The sequence below is a fragment of the Lathamus discolor genome, chromosome 3, assembly GCF_037157495.1.
Source record: "Lathamus discolor isolate bLatDis1 chromosome 3, bLatDis1.hap1, whole genome shotgun sequence".
NCBI classification, from domain to species: Eukaryota; Metazoa; Chordata; class Aves; order Psittaciformes; family Psittacidae; genus Lathamus; species Lathamus discolor.
The window spans coordinates 64170883-64197212 of record NC_088886.1 but is presented as its reverse complement, the minus strand read 5'-3'; the positions used below and the strand labels follow the sequence as shown (position 1 = coordinate 64197212).

Genomic DNA, 26330 nt, shown 5'->3' with positions numbered 1-26330 from the left:
AAACTGAAAAGATTTGATTTAGCTGTGCTAAATCAAATTCATAACCTTTATTAACCTAACATAATTCAAACTTTTATTCATAAGGTTTTCTTAACAGGACAGGAGCAAGTGATGTCAGTTTATGTAGACTTTAAACCATCCAAGTGTGCTTACAGCCCACAATGACTCTATTAGGCAAGAAAGTGGGTCATTCTTGTTTGATTGCTGAAGTGAAGCAGTGGTTACAGGGCAAGAAGTGTGTGCGGCAGCAGAGTGGTTTCCACATACCAGCAATCTAAGTCAGGTAGAAGTGATTATCTCATTTTTTCCTGTCATATTTTCTTCTGAAGAACTGGTGGATTGCACCCAGTTAGTGACGCTTTGAGCAGGAGGTGGAATAAAGTTACATCCTGCCGCCCCTTCAGCAGGGATCCCTCCATTAGGAGTTAAATTAGTCAAGTATATGAATGTTTTAATTGTGGAAACTGGTAAAGATCCATCCAGGTGTGGTGAAAAAGAGCTTGTTTTCTTAAGCACAGAAACCAGACTTTTGGGAGCTCTCTCTGAGGTTCTTTAAAAAAATACATTCAGGGTTCTTCCAGAAGGAAGCGCTGACCATCATTAGCAGCACAGGCCGCAAATTCCGAGAGGGGCTCAACTGCAGTCGCATGAGGCGTTCACATCCATCAGCGGGTGTCTGCTGCTCCCTTCAGACCGTTCCCAGTAAAACCACGCACTGGAACAGGCTGCCCAGGGCAGGGCTGGAGTCACCGACCCTACAAGTGTGCACACACCGTGGAGACGAGGCCTCAGTGCCATGGGGTAGTGGTGGCCTTGGCAGGGCTGGGAACGGTTGGGCTGGATGAGCTTAAAGGGCTTGCTATAATTCTATTAGATAAAAAGAACTTCTAGTCAGAAATTAACAGTGTTCCATTCTTTTGCACTAGTTTTCAGGTGGGAAGAGGGGAAGAACCCTAAAGATAGTTCAGCAGATAGCTGGTGAAAGTTTCTGTACAGCAGCAAAGGATGTTTTTGTGTTAAAAATGCTCAGTAACACAATGATCTTAATAAGTAAGACAAATGCTACTTCAGGTTACTTCTTTAGCTGCCAGGTTCAATACCCAGAACTGAGGAAAAAAGATGTTAGAGCTAAGGCTGTGGAAAACCTGGGAATTAATTCTAGCTTCCAGAGTGCAGAGTTTTGGTTAAGTGAATCCAGTGCTGTGATTCAGTTCTTCACATACAAAACAAACAAGCTTTTGTACCACAATCAAGGCCAGATTGGCCCAAGGTCTTCCTTACTTAATCTACAGATGAGAGACAACACAACTGGATTTTACACGCCTAAACACCTGTATATGTAGTGTTCAGTGTACATACGTGTACATGTGTGTTCAACAGCTCCCTAATCTCAGCTGGAGTTAAGTACACTCCTTAAAAAGAACAAACAACATCTTGGTGAAAACACAGACCTGGTTAGTACACTGACAAGGACACCAGCAGGGAGAAAATTCAGCCATATAAAGTTACTATGTTGTGTTTGGGATGTAATGTGGGACATGGGTTTAGCTGGTCTGAGAAGGCTTTTTGAAACAGATTAAATGAGAAGATTTAAAAGGTTATTTCATGCATCTTCTATTACGCACGTTCTTTCTGTAGGGAGAGAAATTAAGCTTCTGAAAAGTGACTCTGTATCCATCTCCCAGTGACACAACCTGCTGAGACAGCAGCAAATACAAACACGAGGCTTTCATGCGGTGCTACTGCTTTATTATTTCCTCACACATAATGTAAGCAAAATGGTTAAGGAAGAACAGCGAAACAGATCTGATGGTGCACTTCATTCCATGTGCCTCATAGCAGCAAGGCTCCCAAAGAAGAAAACTTACTCTGTTTTTTTAAGGGGAAAGAACATATCAGTATTTTTCCAAAACTCTTACATAGTTATTTTCTTTGGGTGAATCTGAATTCTCAAAGCCCTCCCTGCAGCTCTCACATACACACAGTGTGTATTGTCAGTGCTGTCCTCCCTGTGCTCATTGCACTGCTACTAGTAGAAAAGAAACAAAACCCAGTCAAGTTTCCATTTTTCACACCAGCGTCTCAGCCCTCCAAGGAAAAACCCCACATCAGCCTTGAGGTTAAATCGCTCAGATGTGACAGAAGGCTCCTCCTGTTCACATGTATCCATACATCCATTGCCATGTAGTGCAATACATCGCTGAGGTATGTTGACTTTGGCTGTTGTCAGCTTGCTGACTTTTTTATGTTATTATTTTTAATCCCTATAAGTTTGGGTTTATCATTCCCATTCCTTGGCACTCGATGATGTAGGTATCTTTATTGGGATCGTCCTCTTCCGATTTTGTCACAGTAAATTTGGCCTAGAAAAGGATTAGAAATAGAGCACTAGTGAAGTTATAACAGACATAAGGTTAAATATTCAGTATCTGATTCCAAATAAATGTATTGCCATGTGTTTATGTCTATTACGGCTTTGACTGATCTCATTAAAAACCACTTCAATGAAGGTGGTGAAAGTTTTCCAGTCATGCTGAATGCATTTAACTACAAAGTAGATTCACTTTCTACAGGTAAACCCCCATACGAGCATTGTCAGAATTATTTTATCACCCTTGTCCTATATCATGGAGGGGATGGGGAGGGTGTAGCCTTTTATGTCAATGAGCAGCTGGAGTGTATGGGATTCTGTCTGGCAATGGATGATGGACCAACCAAGAGCTTGTGGGTCAGGATTAAAGGGAGGGCAGCAGCAGGGTATGTCACTGTAGGGGTCTGCTACAAGCCACCCGATCAGATATAGACACTTAGGAGTAGCCTTGCGCTCGCAGGCCCTTGTCATCATGGGGGACTTCAACCACCCTGATATCTGTTGGAGCAACGGTACGGCCCGGCACAAGCAATCCAGGAGGTTCCTCGATTGTGTGGAAGAAAACTTCCTTCTGCAAGCAACAGAGGAGCCGACAAGGAAAGGTGCCATGCCATGCCTCATGCTCACCAACAGGGAAGGGCTCGTTGGAAATGTGACTCTCCAGGGCAGCCTTGGTTGCAGTGATAACGAGATGGTTGAATTCAAGATCCTGAGGACAGTGAGAAGAGCATGCAGCAGGCTCACTGCCCTGGACTTCAGGAGAGCAAACTTTGGCCTCTTCAGGAAGCTGCTCAGTAAGGTTCCATGGGGTATAGCCCTAGAGGGCAGGGGGCACCAAGACTGTTGGTTGAGATTCAAGGATCACCTGCTACAAGCTCAGGAACATTGTGTGCCGACAAGAAGGAAATGGGACAGGAAGGCCAGGAGGCCTCCGCGGATGGATAAGGAACTGCTGACCAAACTCAGAAGAAAAAAAAAAAAGACACAAGAGGTGGAAGAGAGGACAGCTGGCATGGGAGGAATAGAGAGACATTGTCCAGAAAGCTAGGGATCAGGTCAGGAAGATAGAATTATATCTGGCCAGAGATGTCAGAGAAGGGCTTCTATAGGCATATCACCAACAAAAGACAGACTAGGGATAATGTTTCCTTCTGGAGTGGGCCCATAAGACTTGGCTACCCTGGACTTGGAGAACAGACCAATCTTGTTCAACATCTTTGTCAGCGACATGGACAGCAGGATTAAGGCACCCTCAGTGAGTCTGTGATGGCACCAAGCTGTGTGGTGCAGTTGACACACTGGAGGGAAGGGATGGGATCCAGAGGGACCTGGACACGCTGGAGACGTGGCTAATGCCAACCTCATGAAGTTCAACAAAGCCAAGTGCAAGGGCCTACACCTGGGTCAGCTACAGGTTGGCAGAGAAGAGATTCAGAGCAGCCTGAGGAGAAGGACTTGGGGGTGTTGGTGGATGAGAAAATGAACATGAGCCGGCTTCAGTGTGCACTTGAGCCCAGAAACCCCCCGTGTTATGGACTGCATCAACAGGAGCGTGAGCAGCAGTTGAGGGAGGAGATCCTGCCCCTCTACTCTGCCCTCACGAGACTCCAATTGCAGCACTGTGTGCAGTGCTGGTGTCCTCAACATAATGGAGCTGTTGGAGCAAGTCCAGAGAAGGCCAGGAGGATGATCTAGGGCTGGAGCACCTCCCATATGGAGCCAGGCTGAAAACATTGGGGCTGTTCAGCCTGGAGAAGAGAAGCTGCGTGGAGACCTCAGAGCAGCTTCCAGTGTCTGAAGGGGGCTACAAGGATGCTGGAGAGGGACTCTTCTTCAGGGACTGTAGCAACAGGACAAGGGGTGATGGGTTCAAACCGAAATGGGAGAAGTTCAGGTTAGATCTAAGGCAGAAGCTGTTCCCTGTGAGGGTGCTGAGGTGCTGGCACAGGGTGCCCAGAGAAGCTGTGGCTGCCCCATCCCTGGCAGTGTTCAAGGCCAGGTTGGACACAGGAGCTTGCAGCAACCTGTTCTAGTGGAAGGTGTCCCTGCCCGTGGCAAGGGATTAGAACTGGATGAGCTTAAGCTCCTTTCCAACCCAAACCATTGATTCCATGATTCTGTAACCAAGTTCAGCTCACAATGCCTGCTGAACTGCATTGCCTTGTTACTTGATGATACCCAATAGGTAAAACCTCCCAAACTTTTGGACTCACCTTTGTCAGCTGCTCTGCAAAGTGTATAGCCGTCTGAGTATGAAGTGTAATTGGTCCGCTTTTCACTCTGGACACCCCCTTTGCTAGTGCCATAAAAATGATCAGCTGAAAGGGAGGGAAAGGTAATTATTAAGTAACTCTTCAGATCATAAGAACATACTGATTTAAAAAAAAAGTCTATAGATGTAGAAATGTGGTCTGCCAAGTTTCATGGAAGTTCATCTTGATGCTAAGTGTTAAGAGTGATTTAAGGCTCAAGAAGCTTGGAAGTAGTAACTGTAATGCTTATTATAGAAGGCCTGCTAATTTTCTACAGTGGAGTTCGCCACTGAACTCCCATCACTACATTCAACTTTGTTCTCCCCTACCCTCCTGCACCCAGACTCCAGATTGGAGCTTACCTTTGTGGAGAGAAAAGCTCAGGAAAAGGTTTTTAACTCGAACACTTTCTGGTCACACATTCACCAGACAGCTATTTAAAAAATACTTGATTTACAAGCAGCACCATGACAAGTACTCGGTAAAGCATGATATAACCCTGAGCAGCTCCCATATGTATTGATTTTAGTTGTAGCATGTTTCTACCAATTGTACTGCACATACTTTGGGAAAAGCAGGATGGGGCCAAGACCTAAATGCTTCCTATTATACTATACAACAGTAACTTGCAGCCAGGTGTTTACAGCTGAGAGGTAATGTCACCCCACCTAGAGCAGCCCAGGATTCTCATCAGGCTGTGCTGTTGAAAATGAAGTGCAGGGTCTTAATTCCCAAATGAAGTTAGGTGAGCAAGACAAAGAGGAACACCTCCTAGATATTCTGTTCTCCAATAGCTGCACTTAGTATCATTTTTCATGCGTAACCAGGAGCTATTTTTACTCCTCTACAAGGAATGCCAAATAAAAGCAAATTCCTTCCACTTTCTTCCATACCTAGTAAGAGTTACAGGAAAGGAAAATTCAAGGGTGTTGGTGCAAAGCCAGGAGCATCTGTGGCTCCGAAGAACTGTATGTTATTTGCTAATCACAGTGATGTTGTGACCACACCTGGAAACCTCCTAAAATTTCTAATTATCAAGTAATGATAATTAGAGATAGAGTCCACATTTCTATTTCTATTAGAGATAGAATCCACATTTCATTCTTTCTCTGTTCAGATTTACGTTCTTTACAAGTCATACAGACATGTTCTTGCTACTGCAACTTCATGTAAACACACACAGGAGCCTTACTTGGTCTTGCAGAGAATCATCCACAGTTCCACCATGTTTAAGATTCCTAAGCAGCATCTCGGCTGCTTCAATGCCAACCTTGTCAGAATTCTTTCCTAACAGGCAAATCCAGGAGATTAGGATGCTGCCAATCATTATTTAACATTTTAAAAATACAGAAGGAAAAAAAAAAAAAAACAACAATACAAAAAGCAAGAATTTATCAAGTTTTTAAACCTTATTTCTATGCCTTTGCCTCAAATACCTGCTTAAAAAAACCCTCCCATCTGAAGATGACATATAGTTCATACTTCTTAAGCACTGGAAAGAAAGTAGCCCCACTCAGAGAAACATTTTATTCAAACCACTTCAAACCAAAATAGCTCCGTTCCTTTTCATCTAGATACACATCTAGATTCACTGTTGAACACAAACTTCACAGGTAAATCACAAAGACTGTATGTTTTTAAAGTCCAGAAGCATTTTCTACTCAGTGATCCTTAACAACCTATTCTGATAAGAGGTAAGTTGAATAATTTTGTTATCTTGTTACTGTGCAGAAGCAGCTTAGTAGAAAGTGTAAGATTCTATTTACTATAAATGCTTAAAATCCACTCATTTCCACAGTCCTTTATTACTAACAACATCCATTTAAAAATGCAACACTCAAAGCATCAGCTATTTGAATAGATTATACTTGAGATTCCTATTTGGTAATAGTACATGAAGTTAAATCCCAAAGAGGTATACTTCATGGAATTCTTACCTCTCTTGCCAAGTGATGACCCAGCTAACAAACAACCCGTTGAAGTCTCTGCAACAACACTAAGCAGAAACCCCAGAATCAATATTAAGAACAAAATCACTTGCATTACAGTTTATCAGCTATGTAATCACAACCTAGCTAATCAACCAGTAAGATTACACATATCAATAGGGAGTTTGGGCTCATCTTACATGATTCCACTTCCAGTCCCAAAGGCTTGATCATCAGGTTCTCGAACAGGCTGAATGTTAATGTAAAGATCTCTGATTTCTTTTCTGATGCATCTCACTGCTGCTGCTGACATCTCTTTTGCCAGCTAACAAAAGGTAAAAACAGTCATTAAATTACATAACCAATGTTTTTTCTTTCAGTTACATTACAGTGAATTATGACAGTGAACCACTGAAAGAAGGGGCTACTTTATTAACTAGAAAAACAAACGACTTATAAACTCCTACAAGCACTGAACATAGTCTCTTCTGAGAATTTTCCCACAAAATTAAGGTAACATTAAATGCTGGAAAAAAATACAATTATAGTGATGTATGTAGAAGCTTTGATATCAATAGAAATTCATCTTTTCTCCAGGCATAAGGGGAAAGACCTGATTTTAGTCTTGATTATCCCAAGATACTAGAAAAAAAAGCTCCAAATGAAGTAACCCACCCCACAACTATTATGTACAGGATATACTCTATAAAATAGATAAAATAACAGTTTTAAATCACAGGCAGGTGGGGGCTTATCACATACTTGTGATTCTATCATAGCCAATATTCATAGATTTGGAGATTTTAAGACCAAAACTAGCAGTCCACAGCTCTTCAAAAAGTAACTCAGCTTCTCCTCTTCCTTCCTCTACTAATTGGTAGGCTGTATTTGAGAAGGAGCCTTAAGGAGATCCTGCCACTCATTCTCTGTGAATACAGACAGGACAGGACTAATAGAAAGAAAGGGGTAAAAGGAGCAAATTCCTATTTTATCTTTGGCTAAACCTGCCTTTGACTTGTTCTGTCTAATAACCTTAGCATTGGTTGAAAAATTTGATGCAGTCTGATCTCTGCCTATTACATTGCATCATAAATCCCATAAATCTCTGAACAAGGGCCATGATTTCAGATTTAAAATAATACACCTTAATATGAATGATATGCAAATGAGATATGAGATACCTGTCAATATATGCTAGACTTTTGAAGTCACACGAAAGATCAAGCATACCATCCTCATTTCCTGTTCTAGCTGATACCATATTGCTACACAAGATATGCATTTCAGAAATGTCCAACAGCTTGACTAATTGAAACCATTTAATAAGGCTACTTATTTTGTATGTTAAAGACTGCAGAATTCAGGAAGAATAAAGGTATGTGAAGTAGATTGCATGCAATTTTATATAGATATATAAAGTTGGATACTATCAGAGCTATTCTGAGCACTTACTTTTATAGGCAGTGCTCCAGCAACAAATGCTCTTCCGTATATCTTTGTCACTGTGCCACGTTCTGTTAAGTTTATTGGGCTCAGCGTTTTGACTGGTGACATCTGGATTACAACCTCACCACCTCCCTGAGGATAGTAGCCCCTGTTTAGAAAGAGTCGTCAGATATAACTAAAGTTATCCTTATCACAAGGAAACCAAGAAAAAAGAAGGCTCTTCATGAATTTCATCATACATTCTTATGCTCTCTGTTACTATACATATGAATTTACTTGATGTGCCTTAGAAATCTTTACAATAGAATTACATTATCTGACAGTATTAACTCATAACACACATCTTAACTACCTAACGCCAACATAATTGGTATTGCTGTACAGTAATGTACTGCCTGTTCAGCATGCACTTGCCTCAGGGGTAGATGACAGGAAACAGTGAACAGCAGCTGAAGTCTCAGCAATGAAAAAAAGTCAGGAAAGAACCATACCACACTCATCACACGGTGACAGTGCATCCAGGGGCATCTAATGCAGATTAGTTATATATTATAAAATCATCCCTCAGCTTGATTGAGGGCACCTTGTGTGTGTGCCTCTGGGCTCGCACACTGGTTCAGCAAGACCTGCCACTGCCACATGTCTCCATAACTCACCTCTTCTTTATGTCGCAATTAAAGGTGAAATTGAACTTTTCAACTATTGGCTTGAAAACCTGAAAACCAAGCAGACATAAAACCACAGAGTGAATCTGTTTTGCATTTATAATTCCCCACTATTTTATGCAGTCTTCCAAAAAAAGAAGAAAAAATTTAACACAAAAATTTCAGTTACATTATAAAAATAGAGACAGTCTCATCCATGCAGCCAATTTGACATTCTTCACACTTCATTCTGAATGACACCTTGTGTAAAAGAATTTTCTTATGGAAACAGAAAGAGAAGTTCTTAACAATTCGTTGCACTTCTAGAATAAAGAATGTATTTTAAATGAAGTTTTCCTTAGTAATTAAAAGCAAACAGACTAGTTAGGGAATCCCATGAAACACTGGTTACTCTCTACCTGAAGTACACTAATACTGCTACATTCTCATGACTAATTCCATAGTTACAAATAAACTTGCAGTAAGAGGAACAGAAGTACAGCAGTTACATTCATATATATGCATGAAAGATGCACCAAGCCAAAGAAACTTTTCCCTACCATGACTGTGTAGTCTATCTGAGGAGCCATCTCAGCATTAGTCCCACCTTTTAAATGAAGTTCTGATGGAGAAGCAGCAAACAGCACACAGGGCATTGCTACCTGCATCAGGAGACACACACTCCTAAAAACAATCACAGGACAGTTAAATGTTGTGCAGTCATAATCCATAGAATTCCACAGAATATCAAAGGTAAAGGATTTTCCAGGGCCTTTACATAAGTATTTGATTTTCAACATTATGTATAAGCTTATTAATCTCAAAAAAACGTAACTTAAAACCTCATGTCCTTAGCAAGCCTAAATATGGAGGGTTTTGTTTCACAACAATCATGTCTAATACTCCTGTCTGAAATAAAAGTCATGCAGCTTACTTAGTGAGTACAGCTTACTGTGAGAACAACAGGCTTACCTAGCAGACTGCAAAACTAGGAAAGGCTTAGGCAGCAATTTTAACATTGTAATACTTATTTAACAATAACATATTTAGAGAACTACAAAATTGCTTAGAAGCTGGTCATGCTCCTACAAAGAAAATCCAGGGGTACAGAAAACCTGCTTTTAGATACAAGACTCTGCTGCCATTGAATCTCTCCACGTTTCATAGATAATAAAAAACTTCCCAAAGGAATTTTCCCAAAGGAATTTTCCCAAAGGAATTTTGTTCAGCAAAACCAAACAATTATCTCACAGGGGTTTCAAACATCAGTTTGAATTGTGAAAACAGTAATCACCACTGAACTGAAGAAAACATGGCTTTGTTTCCTTAATTAACTTCCGAATGTTTATGAATGCTACTGTTTCTTTTTCCTTCTTCTTGTGTTTAATTACACATTCTGCTGCGCTGTTGTTTACTTTCTGTGTTAAGTACAAGGCATCGTCTTGGTTGTTTATAAAACTGCAGCTCAGAAAAATATTTCTGTTAATTTAAAGGGAACTTCTCCCTAACCTGGCTTACGCTTCTAAACAACTGTTCACCACCCATTTACTCTGTTTTGCAACAGATTTCAAGAACAAAGAGCCCAATATTGTAATACAGGAGAAACACAGGCACAAAGAACCATGGATAGAATATGTTTCCAGTTCCCTAGTATCCCATATCGTATCACTACATGTGTAAGTAAAATTCCAACATTTACTTTATTTTACAGTGATTATTTCAGATCTCAAGGATTTGAGATATTTATCTAATTTGCTGCGTTTGACCTGATGTGAGAAAATAACAGATAAAGTTTTAAATACATGGGTAGCTGTTTGTTGCTTAACATTAATTAAGTGTTCAACTTATATATCAATTGTAATTCTAAAGCTATGACACTTGTATGTACTTTATTCATACATATCTTCCCTATATTAGAGGTTCCTCCGTCACATGCATGTGGCTCAGACAGCACAGATTTTGGCTCAGTACCCATGTATTAAAGCTGGGTTTTTTTTCCCCCTGCTCTTTTGTGATAATTTTAAAGCTACCAAAATGTCTTCTGCCATAATTTTAGAGTTATCAAAAGCAGTTCAGAGCAGTCACTGGTCAGCATTATCCATGTACAAAGACATACCCTGCTGTTTTTGTATCTGCGATGTGGGTTCCACCTTTGATCTTCCCAGGAGTGAAGGTTATTTCTGTTGAACCAATTTCTCCACCTTCCAGCTTCCCCTCACATAGATCTCGAATGATCTCCAATCCAGACAGATGCTGAGGCCTTGGAGTGACAATACAAAGTTAGAGATATGTGCAAGAAGACTATATAACAACGTGGCATTAAAAGAACTACTAAACACCAAGTAATAAACACTACAGGCTCAAATTTCAGATCAAACAAGGATCAGAGATTTGATCTGGTTCCTACAATACTTCTCCTGAGTTCACAGGAGCCAAAGGAGCAGCATGAGAACCATAGAACCATTCAGGTTGGAAAAGCCCTTTAAGCTCACCCAGTCCAACCGTTCCCAGCACTGCCAAGGCCACCACTGACCCATGGCACTGAGGCCTCGTCTCCACGGTGTGTACACACTTGCAGGGACGGTGACTGCAGCCCTGCCCTGGGCAGCCTGTTCCAATGCCTGAGCACCCTCTGGGGAGGGAATTGTTCCTCAGCTCCATCCAAACCTGCCCTGGTGCAGCTTGAGGCCGTTTCCTCTTGTCCCAACCCTTGTTCCTTGGGAGCAGAGCCCAGCCCCTCCTGGCTCCATCCTCCTGTCAGGCAGTTGTAGGGAGCGATAAGGTCCCCCCTGAGCCTTCTCTTCTCCAGACTGACCCCCCCCAGCCCCTGAGCCGTTCCCCATCACACTTGTGCTCCAGGCCCTGCACCAGCTCCATTGCCCTTCTCTGGCCCCACTCCAGCACCTCAATGTCTCTCCTGTGGTGAGGAGCCCAGAGCTGAACACAGGGTTCGAGGTGTGGCCTCACCAGTGATTGGACAAAACACAGTGGGTAACGATGGCAGTACTGAACGGCAGCCCAGCCAGTAACTGCTGCCAGAACCACAACAGAGCCAACAGTTTGGCTACATATCTGTCTTGCTGTACTTGCATTTCCATTTGTTTCATCTAACTTGAATAGGAAAATAAACCTAACTGTTCTTAACACCATCCACTCGGTGAACCATGTTCTGCTGAGGCATTACACGTCCTCAGCTGTACTTCATGGCTCATCCCGTGCACTCTGCTTAGCACCTTTGTAACTACTCTGGAGACGCCCGCGGGCTAAGGGCCCGAGTCCTCCCGCCGGGAATACCCGGTTCATTCCCGAGCCTTTCTCCGCGCTCGGTCCTTCCATGTAAGAGTCACAGCGGGTTTCCCGACCCCTCTCAAGGCAGGCGGAACACACGCGGCTCGTTCTTGGCAGCACTTCAAACAAAAGCCAGGCCTGGGAAGGCCTCACACGCGCTGAAGGCGCCGGGGGCCGCCGCACGCCGGGACCGCGGCGGACGTGAGGACGCGGAAGGGCCGTTACCTGAGGCCGGGCTGGCTCCGCCCGGCGCGGATCCGGCGCACCCGCAGCGGCAGGCCCAGCAGGCAGCTCAGCGCCGTGGACACTCGCAAGATCTGCCCGCCCTGCACGGAGAAACGGCTCGTCAGGCGCTGCGGCCCGGCGCACCCGGCCCGCCGCTGCCCGGGGTGGGGTAAGGCGAGCCGAGGCCAGCCCGAGCCCGCCGCCGCTGCTCACCCCCTCCATGATCCCGCCGTCAACCTCCACCCTGTCCCCGTCCATGGCTGGCGGTGAGCGGAGCGCTCTCTCGCAGAGGCCCCTGCCGCGCCGGCGGGATCCCAGCGGGGTCCTGCAGACGGCGAGCCCCCGGCGGAGCAGCCCCGCAGTGCCCCGGCAGAGCCCGCGATGCGCTGCCGCTGCCGGTGCCGGTGCCTGGAGCAGGCGCAGAACGGAGACACCTCCCCGCCCAGCCGTGGGGAGTCAGGAGCGGCTCCGCCGCGTGAGGAGCAGCCGCCGGGTCCCAGCCCCCGGCAGCTGCGTCGGGGGGTGAGGAAATCAACCACGTCCCGGCGGAGGGCGCCGGCGGCAGCCGTGCCTTTGCTCCGCCCCACGCTCGGGCCCCGCCGCCGCCCCCCGCCTGGTTGGCTGCGGCTGTCGCGGCCGGTGCCGGTTGGCCGGTCGGTGGGAGGTGTGCGGTGCGGGTGAGCTGCGCTGCGCTGGCCGGAGCAAGATGGCGGCGCTGAGCGCTGTGAGGAGCAGCGGCCGAGCTGCGCGGCGCCTGGTAAGGGCAGCGGGGGTCCCTGCGCTCCCGGAGGGCGGGACAGCTCGCCGCATCGCCGCCTCGGCGGCGGAACCCGAGGGCCCCGTTGCTTGCTTCCCGCAGGGAGCGGGCAGGGACCCTCGGAGCAAACATGACACGTTCGCGGGCTCGCCGCCTCCCCTCAGCCCTCCCGTGTGCCCTCCGGCCGCCTCGGCAGGTGACGGTGCGGCCCGCAGCCGGTCCGCGGTGGACAGGTGACGGGACGCTGCCGCCCCGGAGTGTCCCCGGCTCCCAGGGAGCCCTGGACACCTTCCCCCGCCGCGCAGAGCACCCTCAGGGTCCTCCCCATGGCCCGTGCTTGCTGTGACAGAAGCGTGTGCCTCCTGCAGTGAGCCCCCGACAGCCAGCCTTCTCTTCTGTTGGTTCTTAGTCATCCTATTGCGCTGCCTGTACGTTACACTGGCATCGCGCCTCCTCTGCCCCTTGGCGTACCGTATCTGCACAGAGGCGGTGTAGTTTACACACACAGGGTCGTGGAATCGTAGAGTAACAGGTTGGAAGGGACCTGAAGGATCATCTCGTCCAATCTTTCTAGGCAACGCATGACCTAGACTAGATGTTAAAGCACCTTGTCCAGCGTCATCCCGTCAGAGTTGCACGATTTCATACGGGCATCTGGCTAAACATTGCGAGAAGAGAAGCTGTAACATTAGGCTGGACTTTGGGAATTCACAGCACAATAACTTTTTCGGCTGCCCTAGGACAAAGCATACCAATAGGGACAATGGAATAAGGGGAATTTATTTTTCTGAATCCCAGAAGCCTTGTCATGACTCCTTACCATACTTCAAGAAGTGAAGTATTACAGTGGGTTGGACTAGATGATCTCCAGAGGTCCCTTCCAACCCCAGTGATTCTGTGATTTCTAATCTACCTAGTTGCCTTCTAGGACACTTACAATCTCATACACATACACCATCATGAAGACTTACTTCATGCTTTCTTCTGCCTTCTTGTATTATAGTCTTGCTTCCGTAGTGAAGAGTGCTGGTTTCCAATTACGTCACTGATGTTTTGTGGAATGTCAGGAAAATAAGCATCTTTTAATAATAATACTCCAAGTGAAAACAAGGGGCAAGGCAGTTCTTCCCAGTTAGCATACAGCTCCCATGTTGTTCTGGTTCAAACCACAAGCTTTACTCAACCAGATTCCAGTGGCTGATGTGTCCTCAGTGAGAGGCTGGAGGGGGCTCTCAGTTTCTTCTCACCACAGTAACTCCACACATTGAAGACTGGCATAGGAAAGGTGCTATTTACTGTGGCATTATTGCCTTTAAACTGTCATGTAGTGTAATAGTGGTGACATAAACACAGCTGCCATGTGCTTGTTGGGATTTTATTTCTGTATTTTTCCAGACATTAAGAGATGCGGATGGGTATGCTATGGATATTAGAACTAATTTTGCCTTTATACGATTTTGTTATTTTCTTATTCAGCATTACACAGCGTCCTGGGTTCAGCGGTAGCAGTCATTTTTCTCCTTCTTAGTAGGTGGTGCAGTGCTGTGGTTTTGACCTTCAGCCTGGGAACAGCGCTGATAACACCGATGTTTTTAGTTGTTGCTCGGTAATGTTTACTCTGACCAAGGACTTTCTGAGTCTCATGCTCTGCCAGGGAGGAGGGGAGGCTGGGAGGAAGCAGAGACAGAACACCTGACCCAAGCTGACCAAAGGGATATTCCATACTGCAGCACATCATGCCCAGTATAGAAACTGGGGAGAGTTACCCAAAAGATCCAGATCACTGCTCGGTTGGGCTGGGTATTGGTTGGCAGGTGGTGAGCAGTTGTATTCTCTTCCCTTGTTATTTGCCTTATCGTTATTATTATTGGTGGCAGCAACAGTGGTTTTGGGTTATACCTTAGTTACTGGGCTGTTCTTACCTCAGTCAATGGGAGTTACATTCTTTCCATTCTCCTCCCCATCCCTCCAGGAGCAGGGGGTGGAAGAAGGGGGGAGTGAGTGAGAGGCTGCACGGTGCTGAGTTACCAACTGGGCTTAAATCACGACAGTCAGAAAATAGCATTATCATGATTAAATACTGGAATTAATAAGCGCAACCTCTATTTAATGGCTTTTAATTTTCCCTTTGTTAGAAAAGAACACTGTTCTGTGAAGAGATTGGGTGCTGTATTACTGCTTCACATACTAGCACACCAACTTTATAGTGGAGAATGTGCAAAAACCCAAATCAGTGCAGTGATTTTGGATTATTCCTACAGTATTGAAACTCTTCTGTAACAAAACCAGTTTGGTTTTTTTTGCAGTGATATTACTAATTCAGTACCTGCATTGGTTACCAAATGTTAAAAACACATGGGAAGAATTATGAAACTTCATATTTAGAAATAGTTTTACAGATCTGATGCGCTCCTTGTGATCATCTTCTCAGGTAAATATGAAATGTTTTCCATGTAGGGTGGTATAAAGAGAAAAGAGCCTTACTGTAAACCTGGGACAAAAAGATCATGTTGGACAAAAAGAAAAAGTAGTCATGGACTGAAGTGAGAAGAAATACAAAATTAAAAATAGAAGATAGGCTTGTGAAGATGTACATTATATACCAGTGTTGTAACTGAGAATTTTAAATGTGTTCATAAAATAAGACTTGTCAGTCCTTAAACCTATCGTTTTACCTGATTTTTTAATGGTTAAAATTCTTTGGAGAACTGATAAAAAGGATTTACTGTTTGCTCATTACAGGAATGAGAAAAATGCTCATTTTCCGTCAGTAGATACAGTCTTTAGATTGTATCTAGATCAATAGATACAAGTAGCAGGCAGCTGAAAAGTAACTCAGTATAACTTCATTGCATCCTTTATTGTCTTGTATAAACATTTGTTCCTGAAAGAAAGGCGATATTAAATATAACTTGCAATGCTAGACTAAATAACAGAGAAAATGTGTACATTGTCACTTCAGAATGGTTCTGTTTTCTAAATACTCTACTTTTTTTAAAGTGCAGCATAAAATCAAGTAGTTAAGCAATGTGGGATGTGGGGAGGGAAATCAGGAAGTTTCATTTGCTCTGTAATAACTGGAATGATTTTTAAGTTGAAATGAACTCTCCCATGCAGGTGTGCTGTTTTCTGGCTCCTCTCAGAAGATAATTTCTAAATTTTACAGTTTTGAGGTACATTGTAGCACATGAATTTATATTTTTTTCATATCTCTAAATTAGTTAGAGATAGTATCCACAGATGAATGATTTTTGTTCATTTTGCGGCACTCTAAGAAAATGTAACACAGAATTACATTAGCTTGAAGAAATCTTACTAAATAAGAAAGGGTCTGAACTAACTTCTGAGTTGAATGATAAAATGCCTGTTTCTGTCAATGCAAGTGCTACTGGCTTTGCTTTTGACCAAAATCATGACTCATTACGTGGTGCATTAAAGCATCAGGTTTTGCCTGAAGAATTGTTGACCCTTTAAGTTGGATAAATACAATTGTAACCAAGAGAAAAAAACATGTCATGCCCAGTCCTTAAAAAATCACATTAAAGTTCATGTGAAATGGTAATTACTTGAGGATGATCACCTCCTAGATATTAAGAGAAACAAAAGGGCAACTGTCTGTGCCCTCTGGTGTGAATTCTCTTTGCAGTCAGTACTTCTGATCAACCTTTGGTTGAAATAAGAACTGACAAAGGAAAATCCACTGATTTTTCCTGCAGCCTAGGGAGCTAGCCCTGGGGATTTTCTAGCCAGCATCCATTCTGGATAAGAATTTCCGATGGCTGATGTAGTTGATATTATATATGCTTTCTGTGTGTATGTCCTGATTAAACTAATTGTTAAGAGAAACAATAGCAAGTGTGAATCTTTTGCAAGATCTTGTCATGATTTTTGTTAACTGGTTATGTTCTTGTGGCTTTGATCTCCCCATGTGTTTTGTTGGTGAAAAAAGTTAAAACCTGGCAAATCTTATGCTTATGTAATGGTTATTGTACGTTCAGTATAATTGTGTTTCCGTAGAACATCTCATATAAAGTAGGATTAAACTGTTTTAGTATTACTGTTACATCAGGAATATTGAATGAGCTCTGCATTCCTCAGTCCACTGTATTAACACTGAAGACTTTTCTCCCCCAGGTTTGCACTCACCGGGTTAGATCGTGCAGCAGCATTCGCTTTATAAAATCAAAATATGTGTGCGTGTTTGACAAATCTGCCCTCAAGTTTAGTCATCAGCAGCGATTATTCAGAACATCTGCTGGTAATTTTTTCATCATAACATTTCTTTTACTTTGCTATTTGATGAGTGTTACGTTCGCAGTTTGTATATGACTGGTGTGTAGACTATGCTTGATGCATTCAGATTTTTCTGTCTGAGGTATTGAGTATTAAACATTCTGTATTTCTGGTTCCTTTATTTTAAGTTTCACATGGCCAAATTGTCCAGTTTAAGCTTTCTGACATTGGAGAAGGGATTACGGAGGTGACTGTAAAGGAATGGTAAGCTCTACTTCTATAGAAATACACTAAGAAATGAGCAAGTAGCTTAACAGCTGTATTATCAGTTATGTATCTGTGAATATGTTTTCTGGATTACTAGTGAAATTTTCCAGGTTTAATTTTCACCATTTTTAAACCTTGTATATACTGAGCTTTGCATTTTGCTTGCTTACAGTCTGATTTATTTGAGAGTGGAAGAGGTGGAAGGAATGGGATGCCCTAACTGCACTTGTATATAGACTTTTGTTCAGTGATGGTTTTTTTTAGAGTGCAAGTTGGTCTTTCTTTTATTATACTTACTTAGGCTGAACTTAAGAAGCAAATGATTCTATGATTCTATGATTCTAAATACCTAGTCTGGAGAATCCACATCATTTTATCCTATACTTCTTCTCTATTGACTTCAGCAAAAGATTTGAACATTAAATTGATTGTAAAAAGCCAGTGATGAATGGATTAAGCAAAATCAAAGTGCACAGTGAAGGAAGGCAGTGTTGAAATGCCTTGTTCTTTGTAGAAATAGGTGAAAATATACTGACTCTGGCAATTTGAAACTAAGAACTTTATTAGATTCAGACTAAGTTGGGCTCATTCTTGTCTTTAGATGGCTTATAATCTGTCAAGAAAACTCTGCTTTACTAAAGTAATAGTAAAAATCCATATCTGATGGTATCCTAAATCATTTGTCATTTCACACCACAAACGGTTCTGCAGCAGTCAGGCAAAAGGCAAATGGCAAATGTACCCATTATGTAGAATTTGTATTCTTATCTGGAATGCATTTTCAAGTTGCGGGCATGTACATAACTGATCAAAAGAACACACAGCAGGGATTTTTACACTTAACATGTTTTATGCTAGCCCTTGTCTTTTTCTTTTAGGTATATAAAGGAAGGTGATAGTGTGTCTCAGTTCGATAGCATCTGTGAAGTACAAAGCGATAAAGCTTCTGTTACTATTACTAGTCGTTATGATGGCATCATTAGAAAACTCCATTACAGTTTAGATGAAATTGCTTATGTTGGAAAACCACTAGTGGACATTGAAATAGATGCTTCAAAAGGTATTGTAAACTGGGCTTTTCTCTCTCCTGTTTTATATTTGTTGTCATAAAGCCATCAGTGACAGTTTACTTTTTCCTCCTGAAACTCTTGAAACTGATTTCTCTCTCTCCCTCCTCCCCCTTTATACAGTCAAGAAAACTAAGTAGAAAAAGCTGTGATACTTTATTAGGATTTACAATCTCAACACTCCCTCTTGAAAATTTAGCTTAAGCAGCAGCCTTTAGCATGCTACGTTCCCATCCCGTCCCAGTGTTAAAACCCTCATCTGTCATGGAATCACAGAATGGTTGAGGCTGGAATTCAAGAAATGCTTATAATGTAGTAAAGTTAATTTTTTGTTTGCAGGTGTTGCCGCAGCAGAAGATGTTGTTGAAGCACCTCCTATGTCTCATGAAGAACACACACACCAAGAGATAAAAGGTCACAAAACATTAGCAACCCCTGCAGTTCGTCGTCTGGCCATGGAGAACAATGTAAGTTTGCTGAACCAGGTCTTGCTACATTTTATCCAGCTTATACATAGCAGTTTGACTGGCAAGGAGAACATGGATCTAGAGGAGAGTACAGTGAGAAATGGCTTGTTTCCAAATACATTTTGAATGTGTAAAAACTGTTGTAAAGATGAAGAGGAGTGTGCTTTCTGATGATTGTGGTGGATAGAAAAAGAATTACTGGGCTTAAAATGCAGCTGAGATGCTTTAAGCTGGAGATTAAGAAAACCCTTTTAGAATAAAAATCAGAGTGTCAGAATAGATTACTGGGAGAGAGGAGGGAGGAGGGAGAATGAAATCTCAGCTTTAGCTACCTTGTTCTGTTTTTCATACTTGTATTAGAGCAGAGGAAGTACTAGGCGAGCTTTTCTGATTCTTTTTATGCCGTGAATCTATGAATATTCCTTTGGCTTTGAAAGCTTGTGGTGCATTTTTAGGAGAAAAATTAATAAGAGGAGAAAAATAAATAAGCAGAGAAAATTCAGTGGAAATAGCTTTCCTCAGATTAATCATAGAATCAACTAGGTTGGAAAAGACCTTTTAAGACCAAGTTCAACCTTTACCCCAGGACTGCAAAGGGCACCACTAAACCATGTCACTAAGGGTCTCATATTGATTCTGGGAGGTAATTAAGAGGTAAGTAGTATTCATAGTTCTTGCTTAAAGTATGCAGCTAGGCACCTAGTGGGCCTTCTGGAGGATTTGAACAGTGTTGAGTACCTATAAATCATAGAAAGGGATAGAAAACTGTAGATATGTTAGATCAATAACTGAAATAATTTTTATTGTAGCTCACAATATAGAGTATTTTTATATTGCTGTAAAACGAAAGTGTCATAGCTTGTTATGTACTTTTCAGATTAAATTGAGTGAAATTGTTGGAACAGGGAAAGATAACAGAATCCTTAAAGAAGATATACTCAATTACTTGGCCAAACAAACAGGAGCTATTTTACCTCCATCACCAAAGGCTGAAATTATCCCACCTTTGCCAAAACCAGAGACTGTGCCAGCTCGTCCAAAGGACAAAGCGCACAAAATTCCTGTGCCTGTTTCCAGACCCATTGTGTTTTCAGGAAAAGATAGAACTGAACCTATAACAGGTAAATAATGCAATGTACAATCTTGAGACCAAGTTCACAGTAGGCTACCAGTAAATGTTACTCCTTAAACAGATGGTTCTTTTTGACGGGAATGTGTTTCATGTTATTGTCATGCAAGTAAGTGATAGGCAAATATGCTCTGTTAGAAGGTATTGCATGAAATAATTATTTTATGAAATAATTGTCCATGTTTCGATTGGATGGAATTGGGCTGCAAGTTGCATTTACTCATTTTTAGTCTGTGGTTCTTCAATGTGTGCTGAAACAGGTAGGACTTCTGAAACACATGTGAAGTATAATTAGTGGCAAAGTGCCATGAATTTGAGGGTTTATCAGTGCTTGATATGATTAAGCATACTTTAGCATTCACACTTCTGGAGAAGCATGCAACAAAATACATAAAATAAGAAAAATCACATTAAAATAGGAAAATAAAAGGGGTTTTGCTTGCCTTTCAGGCAGTGTTTATTTAAAATGAGTAGTGCAGATTACTATACTGTGATGTCAAATACATACATAGGAGAGATGTGCAGTAATATATTCTGAAATACTGCAGTTGTAAAAATTGAGTTGCGTGTGCTGAATAGTTGATCCTAAAGTGAGCTTCACCCTGTCCTTCCTTTGTTGTGGTTTGGTGTTGGGGGTTTTTTAAGTTGTGTAATTTGTTTAATGGAAATAAATAACTGAAATTTCACCATAACTTGCCAGAAGCGCATTTTATTGGTTTAAGAAGTCAGTGAATATTTTGCAGGTTTTCACAAGGCAATGGTAAAGACTATGAGTGCAGCTCTGAAGATCCCCCACTTTTGTTACTGTGATGAGATTGATTTGACTCAGCTTGTGCAGCTGCGAGAAGAGCTGAAACCTCTAGCCCAAATTCGTGGAGTTAAGATTTCCTTTATGCCTTTCTTCATAAAGGTGAGACCTGCAGCAGACCACTTACGCAGATTTGGTCAAAATCTGATCAGTGGTGTTGTAAGATTGAAGCACCTCTTTATTATCTGAATAATTACAGGGCAAGTAAAGTCTCAACTTTTCTTGGTTATTTACCAATTTATTATTGGAATTGTAGTTAGGGCTATTTAATATCATGGAAAATCTTTTAAATGTTAATGGGGAGGGATGGAGCAGATGAAGCATTATTTGTGATGGGGTTAAGCATCACTGGGTGTTTGTATTATACAAAATAAATTTGGGAAGCTCTCAGTATTTTTTATGAGCTCAATTAAAATGAACACACTTGAAATGCATAATTAATATTGTTATTATTCTTATATCTTTGGTCAGTGATGAATCCCATAGGTGAATCAGTATGTCTCTCCTGTTGTTCAAGTGAATCAGTATGTCTCTCCTGTTGTTCAGAAGACCAAACACTTGCACTCATTTAGCTGCTGTGGTTCAATTTCCAGCTGTTGGCATCAGTGAAGACACTGAATGCATAGCTTAGTCTGAAACTTCTGGTGATGCTATTTCAATTATAGTGTTAAGTAAGCATTGTTCTTCTCCCTCTCTTTAGGGGAAATTAATATTACTTCCTTGAAATAATTTTCATCTAAGTGGAGAGCTGAGAATGACATTGCTGCTGAATCTCTAACTTTTGTCTTGGGATATTTGATTTGAATTGTGGAATGGAAATAAGAGCAAATTCAACTTCAATTATACTTGGGAAAGGGATTATCACTCTTCATATGTCTGTCTGATACATATTTTGGTTTTGTAAGTTGTCTTTTTCTTCTGCTACCCTAATAATGACAGAGTATCAACAGACAAGTTTAGGAGAGTTTAAGCCATATTGTTATTAATCTAAATTGTCTCCCACCCTTCCATCCTTTCCATGCAGCTCTCCAATTCTAAAATATAAAAAACGGTCCTTTTATTTCTTCTTTTCTATTTACCAGGCAGCCTCTCTGGGATTATTGCAGTATCCCATTCTTAATGCTTCTTTGGATGAAAACTGTCAAAATGTCACATATAAGGTTTGTAAAGTACTGATAAAAGTTGTGAGCAGAAAACCTAAACTAACAGCTGACAAGGGCTTTTCAGAATGCCCAAGTTCATTGCAAGAACCAAAATTACAGTGTTGTGCTGGAAAATAATTTGTGTGTCTTAGAATCCTGGACTGGTTTGTGTTGGAAGGGACCTTAAAGCTCTTTGAGTCCCAACCCCCTGCCACGAGCAGGGACACCTTCCACTAGAGCAGATTGCTCCAAGCCCCTGTGTCCAACCTGGCCTTGAACACTGCCAGGGATGGGGCAGCCACAGCTTCTCTGGGCACCCTGTGCCAGTGTTTCACCAAAACTGTGGTGTTGTGATAGCAAATAATTTGTGTGTCTAGATTCTAAGATTGGATTTGATTTATTATTGATCTTATTTCAGGAGTTTCCTTAATGAGAACCAATTTGTTATTTAGGCTGGCCTTTAAAATGCATATTAATCTAGTGATTTCTTATTTTTCACCTGAAGATGAGCTGAGCATTTAAAAACGAGAACATATAAATTCTAGTGCAGTTTTTAGTAATGGCACAGTGGTTCCACTGTTCCAGCACTCAACCCTTATATATTAAACTCGTGTTTTAAACTCAGCTTTGGTAAAAATGAGTTCATTTTCATACAAGGTGCTGGATAAATTCTTCTGGGCAGGGATTTTTTTCTTAAGTGATGTGTACATGCTCCTTGCAGTACAAACTTTTTTCGTGCTGTTCTATCACTATCTCTCAGATGGATCCTTACCTATTCTTTCTAGCAAATGAAAGGCAACTCAGTTTCCTTTTAATGTTAGTGAACTTGTTAAAACGTGCTAATTATGTTTTGTTACCCATATAATCATCCTAAAGTCAAATATTTGCAGTTCGAAATTGATTCCAGGATTTAGTATTTGCCAAAATAAATTTGCGCTTGGCAGATGTGAAAAGGGAATAATTGAAACTTTTACATCCCCTTCTCCTATCAGAGATGTATAGAGGAGTTGCAGCTCCTGCTACAGACAGCACTAAGTTAAAAAGATACATAGGGAAGACTTATTCAAGTGTTTTTCTATGGAAAATAGATTTTATATTGACTGCTTATGTTAATATCCAGTTAATGAAACTGGTTGCAGGCTTCACACAATATCGGAGTTGCTATGGATACAGAGCAAGGTTTGATTGTCCCAAATGTGAAAAATGTGCAAGTCTGCAGCGTGTTTGAGATTGCTTCTGAATTGAATCGCCTACAGTCCCTGGGCTCTGCAGGCCAGCTGGGAACCAGTGACCTCACAGGAGGAACATTCACCCTTTCCAATGTTGGCACAGTAAGTACTGGAAAAATGGGAACTTAGACTGAAAACTGAAATAAGTACCTTAGCAAAGTTTAATATGCAATGAACAAATCCTGTGGCAATTAATGCAAGAGGCAGTCTGCTTAAAACAAAGTTAGTTTCATTAATATCCCTAGCTTTTTCTTTTCTAGATTGGTGGCACTTACACCAAACCTGTGATATTACCTCCTGAGGTAGCTATTGGAGCACTCGGAAAGATACAGGTATATTTGCTTTCCCTCAGTGATGTGAGTGTTTAACTAAGTTCATATGTAATGAGAATGTCTCTGTTTTGTTTTTCTTGCATAAATATTTCCTCTTTATGTTACAGAAGCTGCATAGCTTATGATTGAAAAGTTTTGTGATGTTTTTAGAGACACCAAATGTTTAAATAGAAGTCTCTTGTGCCAAGGGTTCAGATTTGTTTTCTAGAATCCTGTTATATTACACTCACATCTATGTTTAGCCTTCTAGTTATTCAGAAACAACATAAATACATTCTTCCAGGTTTTGCAACATGGTGATAGCATTTTTGCTTCATCAAGGAGAAAACATGAGATTAAAAAAGTATTCTGATAATGAAGTTTAGTTTCATGAGCCAGATAACTGAATTCATACAGCACTCTGTATGGTGAAAGGTGTTTAGTATTTCCTGAATTTTAGGCTTTAAATCTTTAATACAGACATTTGAGATCAATGGTGGAAATGAAGTCAATATTAAATTAAAATTACTTTTTCTGTGTTCTTCCTGCAAGCCTTTTGTTTAGGGAATGGTTTTAAAAAGCCTTCACTTTGAGCACTAACAGTACAATAAACTCTTCAGGAAGAAACTTTTGAGTCAAGAAAGGTTTTTGCTACTTCAAGTATCTCCGTATTGGTGGAAACAGGATATGATTGTTTATTATGTATCCTGATCTGCAGCACAAGTAATAATGGGAGGGCCTTTGTTTTTTCAGTGGCCCTACTGCTGTCTGTCTCATGTAGCGAAATGTTTAGATTTAGATTAACAACTTAATGGTGAAAGAAATACAGCTTTGTTGACGAAAGTATTTCCTATTCCTGTTTTTCCTGCCCTCTGATGTGTAGGTTCTTCCTCGGTTTAATGGAAAAGGAGAAGTATTTAAAGCACAGATAATGAACGTGAGTTGGTCGGCTGATCACCGCATCATTGATGGAGCTACAATGGCCCGCTTTTCGAACTTATGGAAATCTTACTTGGAGAACCCTGCTTCCATGCTGCTAGACCTTAAATAAAGGAAACCTGGGCTGGAATATGCCTTCCAGCTTTGTCAGTTAGACTGAATAATGACAAAAGCTGGCACTGCTAGCACATGCCCTTTGCTACGCACATTAGTATATCATATTGTGTGGTTAAAAGTTCTCAACAGCTGGTATCAGCCTATCAGACATTACTTCTTTTAATTAGTAGTGCTGTAATTTCTTCTACAGGAGACTGCAAAACTGAATAGATCATGGGGCGACTTGTGATTACGGTGATGGAATGAATGTCTTTATTTTGCCTTTTGTAATACGTATGGTTGTGAGGCTGGTGTGACCGAATGACACTGATCTAATTCTGCAGTATTTATAATCTGATTAATCTGTTTTGAAGGGAAATGCTCATAATTCTTCCTTGTTGGACACACACATTTATTTTAATAATTATTATCCAAATTTCTAAAAGAAGTTATGCAAAAATAATATACAAATAAAATGCCTTTTATGCTTCTGCTGTAAGATGTCCAGAGAGCTTTTTGTTGTTTAACTGAATAAACCTCTTGAGTCTTTTGCTAGTCCACTTTTTCCTGGTAATTACTTGCACAGGTACCCTTTATCAAGGTATAAATTAAGATGCCATATTTATTGAAATGCTTACTGATAACATTTATTGATAACTGTCAGGACATTAATAGTCTAGAATATCCTGTATTTTTATAAGCTGTAAGTAGTTGGAGGCCTTAAATACCTTCCAGTTATTTTTGTTTCATATAGAAAGCATCTGTCTGTTACAAAAGAAAGAAAGAAAATAAAAAACTGAGAATCTCATTTGGTTTTCTGTCCTTGGGAAAGCCTGACAGGAAGCAGAATATGTTCTGAAAGCTTGCATTGTGCATTGGTGTTCAGGTACTAAAGTTTGACAGATTAATCAGATACAATGAAGAATTAACATTAAAAAAATCACTGTATTAGATAAGGACTTTTTAAACTCTGATGTGAGGTACATGATGAACAGGTTCAAGTTAGTGCCTCCAAACAGGCAACAGTCATGTGGCTTTAAGGTAAACTGAACAGATGATGAGGCTTGCACTGGTGATTTAAGAGGAGAGATGAAGAAAACTGATGGGTATAAATTCCTGCTAGAAATTTAAGTTGCAAACAGACACAAGAGAAGACAGTTACATGGCCTTAAAAATGAATTTGTGAGGCACAAAATAGACATTTTTCTCCTTTCTTTAGATACATCAAAAATTGCCTCTACAGGAGCATTCTCCAAAACTGTAGACCAAATTTGTCTATTGCATTAGCTGTGAAGATGCAAGACACAAGCTACCAGAGGCAGTCTCTGCTATCCTTGATGCTGAGACTGAGCAAGAGGAAAACTGGTAACGTAGGGAGCATGGGAGCATACATGTAAGGTGCTATTTATATTTCTATTGTGGTATAAAAGTCTTTTATATCTAGGTCATTTCTTGCAAAGTTTGACTAATATATCGTGCTTATCACCTGTTTGATTTTTATCAGATTTATTTATTCCTAATAAAAAATTAAAGCCACAAAGACTTGTAGTAATAGTGGTTTTATTTGTTCATTTTCTGCAGGCAATTCTGTACAGGTGACAAGCTTCTATTTCTTCTTTATGAATTTCTACTTGTCTTAAAGATCCTCCTGCACTCAGGACTACCAAAAGAACACAGTCTGCTTTCCTACAAGTGTGGTGTTGTGGTAACAGCTTAGTCTGAACAGTGTGG

General features: G+C 41.3%; 3 protein-coding genes across 5 annotated transcripts in view; 2 read left to right on the top strand and 1 right to left on the bottom strand.

Annotated features, from left to right (window-relative positions):
* Positions 1-10643, top strand: part of VCAM1 (vascular cell adhesion molecule 1) — a 39878-nt gene extending 29235 nt beyond the window's left edge. Inside the window, exons 8-9 of one of the 3 annotated variants that reach the window (XR_010610596.1) lie at positions 6932-7064; positions 10206-10287. Coding sequence is in view for 2 of the 3 variants with exons in the window: in XM_065669538.1 (XP_065525610.1) it covers positions 10206-10392 (187 nt within the window). In the remaining variant the exon portion in view is untranslated. Of the gene's footprint in view, positions 1-1638; positions 2469-6931; positions 7065-10205 lie in introns of those variants that run through there. The other 2 variants (XM_065669538.1, XM_065669544.1) reach the window with 2 other exon arrangements.
* Positions 1728-12551, bottom strand: RTCA (RNA 3'-terminal phosphate cyclase). The gene is made up of 11 exons (XM_065669547.1): positions 12368-12551; positions 12155-12255; positions 10758-10901; positions 9202-9325; positions 8654-8712; positions 8004-8145; positions 6752-6876; positions 6561-6619; positions 5816-5910; positions 4585-4689; positions 1728-2363 (listed from the first exon to the last, which is right to left on the bottom strand). The coding sequence occupies exons 1-11, from the start codon at positions 12410-12412 to the stop codon at positions 2265-2267; spliced, it is 1098 nt and encodes a 365-aa protein (XP_065525619.1). The 5' UTR covers positions 12413-12551; the 3' UTR covers positions 1728-2264.
* A 30-nt stretch (positions 12552-12581) lies between these two features.
* Positions 12582-25407, top strand: DBT (dihydrolipoamide branched chain transacylase E2). The gene is made up of 11 exons (XM_065669546.1): positions 12582-12911; positions 17046-17169; positions 17333-17408; positions 18290-18471; positions 18818-18945; positions 19823-20066; positions 20818-20984; positions 21965-22042; positions 23164-23355; positions 23514-23585; positions 24448-25407. The coding sequence occupies exons 1-11, from the start codon at positions 12861-12863 to the stop codon at positions 24613-24615; spliced, it is 1482 nt and encodes a 493-aa protein (XP_065525618.1). The 5' UTR covers positions 12582-12860; the 3' UTR covers positions 24616-25407.
* The last annotated feature ends 923 nt before the right edge of the window (positions 25408-26330 follow it).

Bases quoted from the DNA above. Each gene is read 5' to 3' on its own strand.
- RTCA (XM_065669547.1), bottom strand. From the start codon at position 12,412: ATGGACGGGGACAGGGTGGAGGTTGACGGCGGGATCATGGAGGGG. The intron at 8,713-9,201 runs GTAGGGAAAAGT...CTTGGTTTTCAG, and splicing joins AGATAGACTACACAGTCATG to GTTTTCAAGCCAATAGTTGA. The intron at 8,146-8,653 runs GTGAGTTATGGA...CTTTCTAAACAG, and splicing joins AATTGCGACATAAAGAAGAG to GGGCTACTATCCTCAGGGAG.
- DBT (XM_065669546.1), top strand. From the start codon at position 12,861: ATGGCGGCGCTGAGCGCTGTGAGGAGCAGCGGCCGAGCTGCGCGGCGC. The intron at 18,946-19,822 runs GTAAGTTTGCTG...TGTACTTTTCAG, and splicing joins GTCTGGCCATGGAGAACAAT to ATTAAATTGAGTGAAATTGT. The intron at 22,043-23,163 runs GTTTGTAAAGTA...AACTGGTTGCAG, and splicing joins GTCAAAATGTCACATATAAG to GCTTCACACAATATCGGAGT.